This window comes from Musa acuminata, chromosome BXJ1-4, assembly GCF_036884655.1.
Source record: "Musa acuminata AAA Group cultivar baxijiao chromosome BXJ1-4, Cavendish_Baxijiao_AAA, whole genome shotgun sequence".
Taxonomy (NCBI): Eukaryota; Viridiplantae; Streptophyta; class Magnoliopsida; order Zingiberales; family Musaceae; genus Musa; species Musa acuminata.
The window spans coordinates 40,851,502-40,863,382 of NC_088330.1; the positions used below are offsets into that span (position 1 = coordinate 40,851,502).

An 11,881-nucleotide genomic window follows, 5' to 3' on the forward strand; every position below is an offset into this window, starting at 1 on the left:
CTGTGGAATTCCAAATCAGATCTTTCTTGGGTTCAACTCAGCCCGGCCTGACGGGCCGGAAACGGTTCTCGGCCCAAGACATATTTCTTGATCCAGCCGCTGTCGTCATAAAGTGACATGGGCAAAATTACACATATATTTACAATTATTTCACAAAATACACATCTTTTCTTTTAATTTTTATTACAACGTATATATTTTGCATAAACACATATATATATATATATACAATCATTCCGAATATTTTTTATATAATATATAATAAATAAACATATATGTATATATTATCATTGTTCTAACTTCTATGTTAGTTATTTTAAAAATGATATTATCGTATAATTTATATTAGGTGATTTATTTGAAAATAAAATTTTCAAAAGACACTCTTCTTCTTCTTCTTTTATAGTGCCTCTTATTTATTGTAATTCTATGAATATATATATTTTTCAAATACCTATGGATAAAATCTTATATTGACAAGCAACAAATAAGAGATGATAATAATGAGCAAAGTTATGCAATAATGAACAAATAGGAAGTGACAAACGTATGATGAGAAAAAAAAAAAAAGTATTACACAAAAATGGTTAAACTTCGTCCGAAAAGTGAGAATAAATATGATAAGTACGATAAATAAAAAAGATACTATATTGAGGCAGAAGAGGAGAACGGGGCAAAGACAATGAATATAAGTGATCGGATAAAAACAATAGAGACAGATAAGGAAAGGATATTTATAAAACTATAATAAATTAGAGTACGATATGAGAAAAATAAAAAGGTCAGCGTTTTTTTAGATTTTTTTTGAAAAAAATCCATTTATATTTATAAAAGAATATTTGTCGGCACTTCTCCTGTGCTTGCGAGACATTATAACAACATTGAAACCTCTACTTTATATTTGAGGTGTACATTCCACTGAGCCCAACTAGATAACCAGATAGCAGAAAAGGAGGCTTCTTTGGAGCATTCCATCCCCTTCATCTTCCTCCTCTTAAATCGCGAGCCATCACCATGTCAATGGCCTTGTTTTCCTCGTCTCCTCCTCCGCCCACCACCCTCTCCGCCCTGTCTCTCAAGCACCGCCTCTCCTTCAGAACCCAACTCGCTCTTTTCCCCAGGAAAGCCCCCTCCTTGTTGCTACCTAGGTCCACCGACAACGGTGCAGGGGTGGTGAGCTCTACAGCGACTGTGGCGGAGGAGGAGGAGGAGAAGGATAAGTTGGAGGAGAAGAAGGAAGAAACGCCTCCCCCAGCTGCCGCGGAAAAGGATGTGGAGAGTAAGCAGCAATCTCTTCTTGGCTCCAACGGCGCTGCGGCAAGGGCGGAGGAGGTGCTGCCGCCCAAGTTCAAGGACACCAGGTGGGTCGGGGGAACGTGGGATTTGAAGCGGTTTCAGAAGGATGGGAAGACCGATTGGGATGCGGTGGTGGATGCTGGTGAGACATCTTTATCCTCTGTACTCGCTTGATGTTGTTCCTCTGTTTCGCCATTGGGCAATAGGGCCAACGAATCGTGTACGAAGAAAAAATCACACGGTGGTGATAGATTGAGGATCTTGCATTGAATCATAAGTCATTTAGGCATGACAACATTGCTTTATTTGTGGTGGTGTTTGGGAGCTTTCTTCTTGTTGTAGCACTGTTAAGCTTTTGCAGGTTCTCCATCTATGGTGTTGTTCAGGTATAATTCGTTTGTATCTTCAACTAATTGTTTCTTTGCAGAGCAAATAGTTAAGGCTCATTTGATTGTTATCAAGTTACTTTCATCGGACTAGTTTACAACACCAAATATGAACCTGGAAATATGTCACTTGATAGGATTCAATTTTTAGCTAAATGCCTAGAATTTGGACAATAGTTAATTGCATCACCCTATTTAGTCCCACTTTGGATTTGTAAGGAGATGGCTAGATGAGTTTACTCCTATCGATTTGAACTTGAGCATTTTCGGTCAGTGCACCCCTTTCAAGTATATGGATCATTATTCCATTGGTTCGTGGGGGACCAGTGATTTTAACTTATATATTTAATGAATTAGTTAACCCATCGAACATTTAGAAAATGAAATTGAAACAATATGTCTCCATGGTTTGTCTAGAATCCTTAACATTTTTTTATTTCCTGGGATGGTATTGTTGAGTATTGAAAATCAACTAAAAGTTTCAGCTATTGATATGACAGGGTTTTATCATCCATGTTGTGGAACTTCACAATACGGGCCTTGGAGACTCGAAGACGAACCTCCAGCTTTGATGTCATGTTAACCATCAACGATTGCCAAAAGATCTAATAGGATTTTATCATGTATATTTTAAGAAGGGTCTCTTACGTTGTTGGCCTTGACTTTCTGGCAAATTCTTCCTGGTAACACCATGATATGGTAAGGTTGCTGGGTAAAAGGTGGAACTCATTTGAAGGTCATGCATTTGTGATTGTAGCAGGGTATGGATTATTTTTGGTAGAGCAAAAATTGTGAAGCCTCTTTACTAGAAACAGCTCTTTTTTTTTCTCGGGACATTCAAATAGTTTTAGTATCTAAGTTTACAGTGAACTCGTATCGGTCAAAGTAGATAAGTCGTGACATATGTGATCTAGCATCTGAATCAGTTTCTTTGTATCTGACATTATTGAACTGATTGTAATATTGTTTCTGTTAGTTGGAATCTCAATTAAGATGGTTTTTTATTATCGTTATTCTATACTCTTTATATATGTTTTTTGTTGTTTCTGGTGTCAGTATCATTTAAAATTTAACAGACACTGATTTCATACGCAATTCATTCAGAGGTTAGGAGAAGAAAATGGCTTGAAGAAAATCCAGAAGCATCAAGCAATGACGAGCCTGTGATCTTTGACACATCAATTATCCCATGGTGGTCATGGGTCAAAAGGTTCCACCTCCCTGAAGCTGAACTACTCAATGGTTGGCCTTGTTTTTTACCTTTTTACGTGTCCAATAAGTTTTTGGTCGGTTTCACCTTGAATTGACTGTCTTGTTTATGCAGGTCGTGCCGCGATGATTGGATTTTTCATGGCTTATTTTGTGGATAGTCTGACCGGAGTAGGTCTTGTTGATCAGATGGGGAACTTCTTCTGCAAAACTCTACTGTTTATAGCTGTTGCAGGGGTGCTGCTTATAAGAAAGAATGAAGATATTGACACACTAAAGAAGCTTCTTGATGAAACAACCTTCTACGACAGGCAGTGGCAAGCAACTTGGCAGGAGGATAAAAGCTCTAGTGATTCAAAAGCTAAATAGTAGCTGGATTTTCATTCACAACATCCTTTTTTCTTTTGTTCTATGCCTACCATTTTCCATTTCTAGTGATTTGTCATAGTAATATTCTGGATATGAGCAATGTCAAAGTTCTTTCTCCATGAAGACTAGTGTGCCCAAAGTTGAATTTGAAATGCATCCTCATTTTGAAGAAGTCGATTTGTATGCGACAATGAGATTGTTGTTCATCACCACCTTGTGAACTTCTGCATTCACCATAGAAATAAGGAAAAATTTTGGAGAGCAGAATTGTGCCATGGATGATCAAGAAGACAAAGTTGTGGCAATTGTTGCAGGGTTTTGTGAGTGATGATTTGCATTGTAGAGAATTGCGCATTCTGCACAGATTGAGAGAGTGCTTCATTTGGAAGAAGAAAATGTTGGGAGTCTTGATAGTGAGAAGGCATTCCAAGCATGTGGTATTCATTTCCGAACTGCAGTGGCTGATATGACATACTCAACTGGAAATGGTGACAAACTGTGGTGTTCATCCTCACTAGAAAAGGAGACTTGATTTCCAGCACAATCCCACAACCTTGCACATAAACTATCACAATTCTGCCTAAAAAATGTTGGTATTTTTGAAATCTTTGATCAAAAGGGCACAATTTCTCTTCAAACACAGATTCTATGCTGCTTTTATATGTTGTTATGATACTTGAACTTATACACACCCTTGCAATCAACACCAAATGGCTATCTTTGCAGTTTCAGATTGCCCACGCAAATAAGACACTTCTTCACAAGACTTAAATATTTTTTACAGAACAAACTAATCCATCAATGGGCAAATGGAAGCAAACAAGCTTGAAAGACTTTGCAATAAAGCTGCTGATGACAAATATTGATTTCTCATTTCTTTACAAACATACACTGGTTCCCAGAGCATGTAGAACAGAGATTATGTTCCTCCAATGCAACCATGTTTAGGGAGATAACTGTATGCAGACTCTATAAAAGTTGGTCGACAAGAGACCACATTTTTAGCTATCAACATCGAGCTTAATGTATTAGGTCTGGGTTATGTCTTGATACTAACAAGGGAAATAGCAGCTAAGAGTGCATCTAAGACTCTCTTGCACCTATATCTGCAACTCGCTTGAGCTTTAGATTTATAGGTTTTTCCAACACTAACACATTAATGTTGTCCCACACATCTGACTTCGTTCCAAGGCCAGCTATTTTTTCTGCAATATCCATGTCTTCGGGCAAAACGGCACCAAAGACTGTGTATGCTCTTCTCCACTCATTGTGATTTGCCAGGCTGATTAAGAAATCAGGGCCAGAGTCAACCCATGCAACAGATCCTCTCGTTAATGCAGGGCAAGCCTCCAATGGTGACTTCTTGAATAGAAATCCTTCAGCTTCTAGTGTTCCTTGAATCAAAGCATAAGGAGGACCAAAAGAAGCCTGTATGATTCAGAAAAGGATCACCAATGAGAACATGAAAATGTATGACGCCTGTAGAGGACATGTTATGCATAGTCAGCCATCATGAAGGTTTCGTGTAGACTGTAGAGTAAGATATTAAGTGGTTGTTTCATGCATAATTCACAAGGCCTCACGCATGTAAGGTAACAGTTTCCAAGACCAATATGGGGACAGGAGAAACTGAAATCAATTATGGAACTATGCACAATATCTTAAAGAAGATATTATGAAAGCCATCATGCATAACTGAAGCCAATGAAACTTGTTGGTGTTATTAGCAGTTGAAACTCTAGGAACTGAGGTTTGTATACCAATGAATGACTACCAGTACCATATAAAGAAATGAAAGCAGTTTTGTACATCATAGTACATATATACATGCTTACATTTGCATGTGTTCTGTTACTTTGTCTACATATATGTGCATGCATGTCATATGTGGGTGACAATCTGCATCTAGTATGGTCTTCTAGAAGCATAATATGGTTGGCATAACTAGCGAAGCAGAAAACAACACTCCTTTAATTTAAAGACATATATATTAGTTTGACTTAACAAATCACAATAAATTCTGGCACGGTGAAAGAAGCCTATCAGGCTGTGATGTCAGTATTTAGCCTTGTGCTTTTTCTAGTGAAAAGGGACCTCCTGCATGTGAAAAGATGTAACACAAAGATGTACTCTCCTTGTGATGGAAACCTAGATATCAAATTGCATGACCACTGTATATAGCTTTGTGCTTTTCTATTTTGTGAGAAGGGAACTAATGAGTGACAAAAGTTGTGGATCGTGACCTACATAGAACAAAGATATTATCTATAAACCTTATCCAGTCCCTTTGATGAAAGAAAATTAAATTGTTAAACTAAATTGTGTATAAGCATGTCAGTTCTCTGCAAAAAGAGTATCTCTTCAATAACACTGTTCACTCCAATGTTTCTGAAAAGCAAGATATCAGAAAGAAAGTAAATAATAATCTTATGGAGAAAGTTAGCGTCCTTTACATCTGATATGTGGTTCCCTTTAGTATCCCAAGAATAGCCTCGGCCTTCTGCGCGATAAATTTGGCAACCAGCACAATGGCGTGATCGCAATAGCTCAAGAATATAGGCAACAGAGTGTGGTGCACAATCAGGGAAAAGCTGTATCAGAAACATAGCAAGGAGAATTTGGTCATTAAAGCCATAATTTATGCTTTGGATTAAGTCGTGGGTAACGAGTAATAAAGGCAAAATATCAGAAACATAGATGAGAATCCACTCATGAAATTGAAACACAAAATTGATGCAGCAGAAGCAGGAAACTCCTAGAACTTCGAATTAGTTACCTTTTCAATCAATAAGTTCATTACAGTAAAGTCTACCAGATAACAACATATAGCCAAGTTCTGACTCATAGAGGAATGATAGTTCATCTCCAAAATAGTTGATATCTTCAGATTACCTTCCAATGAAACCCTAAAATCACAACTATGCTCACTTAAAAAAAAACTTAATAATTGTTACATGCCACTACGCGATCCAATGATAACATGCAGCATAATAGAGCTTGATGTCTAGTTCAAGTTTAAAAGTCCAGATGGAGTTCAAACTTCAAAATGAAGAATGTTGCCGATGGACAACATTGCTGAAACAACTTCACATAATTATTGCAATTCTTATTTGTATCCTTTTTTCCATCCCAGAATTTCCTCTTGATATTTTATTCACATGTTTCCATAATGAAAACCCTATATGCATCCTTTTTACTGTCATAAAATCTTTACAGAAATTATTCGAGCAAGTTCTGATCTTATCATTGACCTGTTTATGAGTAGTGTCTTCGAAAGGATTGCAAACAAAACTTTACCTTATAAATTGGTATACGACACTTCTCTTATTCGATTTGCTTTTATCAATTCATATTTTTCATAGATTTCTATACCATGGAACAATCTGCTTCATTTACCAATCCATTTTTTCCAATTAACTTACTTCTAATATCTATTAGCATCATTGTAACATCATGTTTGATCATGAAGGTATAGATAGAACTAATTTTCTGATGCCAACAAAAAACTCAAACCAATTGTTTTAATTTACATATCAATCTTTTTTTTCCAGAAAAAAAGAAAGAAGAGCACAATGTTTATCATCACATGCTAGCTAAGTTCCCAAGGTCAATATAATAATGGAAGCATCTGAAACAACTGAAAACATCATGGAGAATTTTTTAGTTAAACAGTGAAGTAAAATTAGAGGCACTAGATGGTTGGTATATGAGTGGCCAATCAGAAACAAGCAACAACCTTAAACTGCTAGTAATGAGAATGATATCTATTTGCTGCATGTAAAAGAAAAGAAGATAGCAATCACCAGGTAGAACAATTTGTGGTTGTATTTTAGCATTGGCGTTGATATAATCATATAGACATGATCACTTACTTTGATACGAAGTGTTCCATAATCTGTTTCCAGACCAACAATGCCCTGAACAAAAAAAAAGCAAAAAAAAAAAAAAGATAAGCATTGTTTTGTTCAAAAGGGACAAAAGACAAACCATTAATTTGTCCAAATGTGACTAATTTCTGTTGGTGAATATCACATATATAGAAGGTTGTTTGTTTTCTTTCAAATTCATGCATGCTAAGAAGTTATACACAGTTTTTTTGGTGGAAGCCCATGATCCAAATTATGCAGATATAATAACCAAGAATTGAAATATCGTACCGTACCGGAGTTTCGACGTTCACTCAGTGCGGTACGATACTGTATGCAGTTTCGAATAACACACAATATGGATGTCAACAGCATATCCTTTCTTGGGGTTTCTATCTATAAATTTCAACTGGAGTTGCACATAAAGATCGGCACAAAATTGCAATGATGTTTACATAGATCAATATGCTTCAAGCCTTCAACTACTGAAATTCCCATCCATCATAGCACAGAGCAATGACAATAAGCTTCCCATAATAGTTTATCTAAAGCCTTGTGTTAGTTCCAACATAATATCAAAATAAATAATTACTAAAGTACATCAACAATATCTAACTAGGAAAGAAATCATTGAATTATTAAGTTAGATAGATCGAATATGTTTGAACAATCTGAAACAAAGAATTGGTGAGGGAAATAGAAAGATCTGGGACCTATATTCACTGAAAAATCCTTCATAGGAGCCATATATTGGTAATACCGAACACCAATTAATATAAGTTTCATAGTAACACTATGATGAAATAAGGCTGCAAAAGAATCAAAAAAGAAGATTCACAAAATGTGGAAACTTTCCACTCTGGTACGCAACTTACTACTTACCCAATAATATGAGTATAGATCTGATGGCACAATACATATCAGTAAACGAATCAACTAAAAAGATATTGTTTAATTTATCTCAATGACGCAAGAAAACTCTACAAACAATTCTACATATAACTATTAACTGGCAAAAAGCTCCAAGGAACAACTTACCTCTCCTTTTCCATAAATAAGACCAGAAGTCCAGATCACCTTTTTCCCAGAGTCATGTAATGCAGGAAGCAAGACATCTTCCTGTTTCTTCAGCCAGCACTGTTAATAAGTGCAATTGAAAGTTATGATACTACTTAAGGTCTTAAACCATATGCCAACATCAATCTGCCAACAGCAAGGAATGAATTCAATGTTTCCCAATGTTCCTTAAATTTATAGACTAAGACCTCTTCAATCACTGAGATGAATCTGGGGTGATGTCACAAAAACATAAACGAAATCAATTAGTAATGAAAAACAGTTGGATGTCAGATGTCTTCATGATCATAATGTATATCTTCATTACACCATGGGCTACAAAAGGAGAGCCTTGAAGATGAAGCATTATGATTGTTATGCATTTATAACCACAGTAAATGTGATAAAGATTTGCCTGGATGGAACATAACTGCTCCTTTTTCAGGAAATACTTCCACCGACAAAGAACCTAAGTAGTTATTAGAATTTGTCTGACACTACCATGTTTGGTTACCCATTAAAAGCAAATATAAGAATATTCTTCTGATTAATATGGAAAATTTTGTTTACAAATCAAGTAACAAAGAAATGGTAAAGAATGATAGCCCTCTTCCTCAACAAATTACGAGAAAATAGGAACAGGATGTTCTCATCCCCCCCCTAACAAGAAACAAAACCACCATGCCCTGGTTTCAGTAAATAGTGCTATCATATGTCACTGTGATCTTCGCAAAGGAAACAGCCCATCAAGAAACGGAGATTTTGTAATTGCATTCTAAATTTAAAGTGGTAGGGAACCAACAGAAGTATATTGACCAATTTGCTTGCTGCAATCGATTCTGCCACTCACATGGAAAGGCAACAAGCAAGCACCCTAGTAGTGTTCCTCAAAGGAGCTTGACGACCATATGGGGAAACAAAAAAGCAATTATCTTCCCTCATGAATTTGGAGAAGCATGTGAAATTAGTTTCTTGATGTTTCTTGTATGTGAAGAACAAGCAAGGATTATAACATCGACAATGAAACAACAACTACATCAAATGAAACATACACAAATAATGTCTCTCGTCCAAAATCCTCTTTCAAATTGACGGATCTAATAAGCTTAATTCATGTGATATCTGGAAATATGAGTTGTTTCAAGAAACATGCATGATATCAAGAAATATGAGTTTCTTGATTCACCCTGGCAAATTCGGTTGTATTGACTCCCTAGGAAAATTATCTTAAATTAGTAATGGCCAAACCAGAAGTAACCACGGGTCAAGGAAACAACATATTCCTGCCTCGATCAAACAAGATGAACATCAACCATAAAAGTTTTTCCTTTCCTAAATATCACATGATGAACCAAACTTTTAATCAAATGCACCGTAATCCAAGTAAAATAGACAAAAGAGAGAAGAAAGAAACAAACTGACCTCCCCGAACCTGTCGCCGCACCGCTCCCTATCGCCGCAGAACACCCAGGAGTTACAGAGGCACGGCCCATCCTCGCCACACATGGACTTGCAAGCTCGGCAGCACTCCCTGGACGAGTTGAACTTGTGATCGGTGCCCCACTTGATGGCGGCCCCCCAGAGCTCCAGATGCTCCTGGCCCCTGCAGCAATCCTCGTCGCCGCTGGCCGCTCCCCTCCCCTCCTGCCCGGCACCGTCGTACGAATGCTCCGAGAATCGGGATTCCGGCCGGCGGAGGGCCGTCGACAGGGCGAGGTAGGCCAGGGGGCACGAGACGAGCACCGCCGCGACGAGGATCCAGAAGGGCCGCCCGCCCGCCTCGGTTGGCCTCCTCCCCATCCGACGGGATCGAGAGAGGTTTACTCTCTCTGCAAAAGGAGGAGGCGGCGAGAGTTGCTCTGATTCGAGGGATTAAGGCACGGCCACGGACGAGGAGGGAGGGTGCAACGAGAGATCGCTATATAGGCAAAGTCGTGCGCCACGAGGAAGGGCAAGTGCGGTTTAGTGGAGGGATGACAATCCCCTGCATCTTCCGCACCAAACATTAGCTTTTTTCGCTCTCACAAACTCCTGTGGACCCCGCATCTCCTCTGGCGCCCACTGCATCTGAGACGGCAGGTTGAGGGGGAAACTGTGTGGCGTGTCTGAAAAGGAGAGGTGATCTCCGACTCGCCCGCGGCAGGTAGGTACCTGTCGAGGCTCTATCCCACTCATCGGAATTGGTGGGACCCTTCTGTTTCCTTTTTTCCGAAGTGGTGTAGGTGAGACGGAGACGGCAAACGGGTTGCGTGTTTCTGAGTATATGTTTTTATATGGTCTTTAATTTAAATCATAATGGGATATTTATTGATAGCTTAAAAAAAAAAGGATATTTATCGATGAAGACTTGAAATATATACGGATAGAAAAATGGAAATCTAAACAAGCGTTTTACCTAATAAAATTTTCGCAATTAACTTTTTATCGGATGACATCTCGTTACTCATAAGATAATTTTTTATAAATAATACAAAAATATAAATTAAACCCAATTAAACTAATGATATTTGAATTGTTCGAAATTGAATCGATTCTACATTTATTCAATTAAAATAATCCGGTTATCTAATTTGGGTTACACTGAGTGTAACCCTAGTATAATTGGCACAAAGGTTGGGCAATGATATATCTTTTCTTACTTAGGTATTGATATCTCCTTCGCTATTTATGTAATGATATTATCTTAATGACAATATCTTCTCGACGATATTAATTATTTTAAATCATTATCGAGCTTAAGTTCTCCTCGTCAAAGTAATGACTTATTTTTTATATTGGCTTGGTAAATCATCTTCAACCTTCAAAAAAAGTTATTTATGTGATCAACTATTTTTATATGGTATGTGATCGAGTGTAATTTTGTTTAATTTTAAGTATAATTATACAATTTCAATCAAACCAATCTAATTTTTGTATAAAATTATTATGTCATTATGCTAATATGATTAGCACACGTTTTTTAAAGAATTTTATAAAATTTAATAATTATTATTTTTGCTAAGTGCTATAATCTTAATTTCAAATATAATTAGATCAACTTCAACTAAGTCAACTCAAATTTCCATGAAACTACTTGCCATAATCCTAATATGATTGGTTTTTTTTTTAGAGGATTTTATGAAAATTAATTATCAAATTTAAGATCGGTACTAATTTTTTTATTATTATATTTTTTTATAAAATTTAGTTATTAAATTTTAGGTTTCTTTATATGATAGGTGATCGAGTATAACTACGTCAACTTTCACTAAACCAATACAAACTTTTATAATATAATTCTAAGATAAATAGTGCTATTTTACTTTCAAAATAATTTTAATTAATTTATTAAAATTTAATATTTTTTGAACTAGTATCACGATCAAATATAATTTAGTTTAATTTCAAGTATAAGTCGATAATCTTCTCCTAAACCAACCTAAGTTTCCATGAAAACACTATAACATGATTTTAAAATGATTAGTGCTATTTTTTAAAAAATATTTATGATAATTAATTGTTAAAATTAGATATTTTTAATATATTCAATATAATCGAGTGTAATTTAGTTTAATTTCAAATTTTATATAATCACTAGGATGTGATTCTAAGATAATTAATAAATTTTTATTATTAGATGATTTTATGATAATTAATTATTAAAATATAAATTTGTATGAATCGTTATTATGATCCAGCATAACTTAGTTGAATTACGAG

The 11,881-nt window shown here is 36.2% G+C and overlaps 2 protein-coding genes across 3 annotated transcripts; one reads left to right on the forward strand and one right to left on the reverse strand.

Annotated features, from left to right (window-relative positions):
* The first annotated feature begins 913 nt into the window (after positions 1 to 913).
* On the forward strand, positions 914 to 3,432 carry LOC135669919 (light-harvesting complex-like protein 3 isotype 1, chloroplastic). The gene is made up of 3 exons (XM_065178630.1): positions 914 to 1,438; positions 2,787 to 2,924; positions 3,007 to 3,432. Exons 1-3 carry the CDS (start codon positions 1,015 to 1,017, stop codon positions 3,258 to 3,260), a joined length of 816 nt encoding a protein of 271 aa, XP_065034702.1. The 5' UTR covers positions 914 to 1,014; the 3' UTR covers positions 3,261 to 3,432.
* Positions 3,433 to 4,094: 662 nt separating this feature from the next.
* Positions 4,095 to 10,089, reverse strand: LOC103982663 (uncharacterized). Of its 2 annotated transcripts, none has more exons than XM_018824211.2 (5): positions 9,605 to 10,089; positions 8,165 to 8,263; positions 7,064 to 7,177; positions 5,714 to 5,851; positions 4,095 to 4,688 (listed from the first exon to the last, which is right to left on the reverse strand). In XM_018824211.2, exons 1-5 carry the CDS (start codon positions 9,980 to 9,982, stop codon positions 4,344 to 4,346), a joined length of 1,074 nt encoding a protein of 357 aa, XP_018679756.2. In that variant the 5' UTR covers positions 9,983 to 10,089; the 3' UTR covers positions 4,095 to 4,343. The 2 variants fall into 2 exon arrangements, with proteins under 2 accessions (XP_018679756.2, XP_009397926.2); XM_009399651.3 differs by having other exon boundaries at positions 7,133 to 7,177; positions 9,605 to 10,087.
* Between the last annotated feature and the right edge of the window lie 1,792 nt (positions 10,090 to 11,881).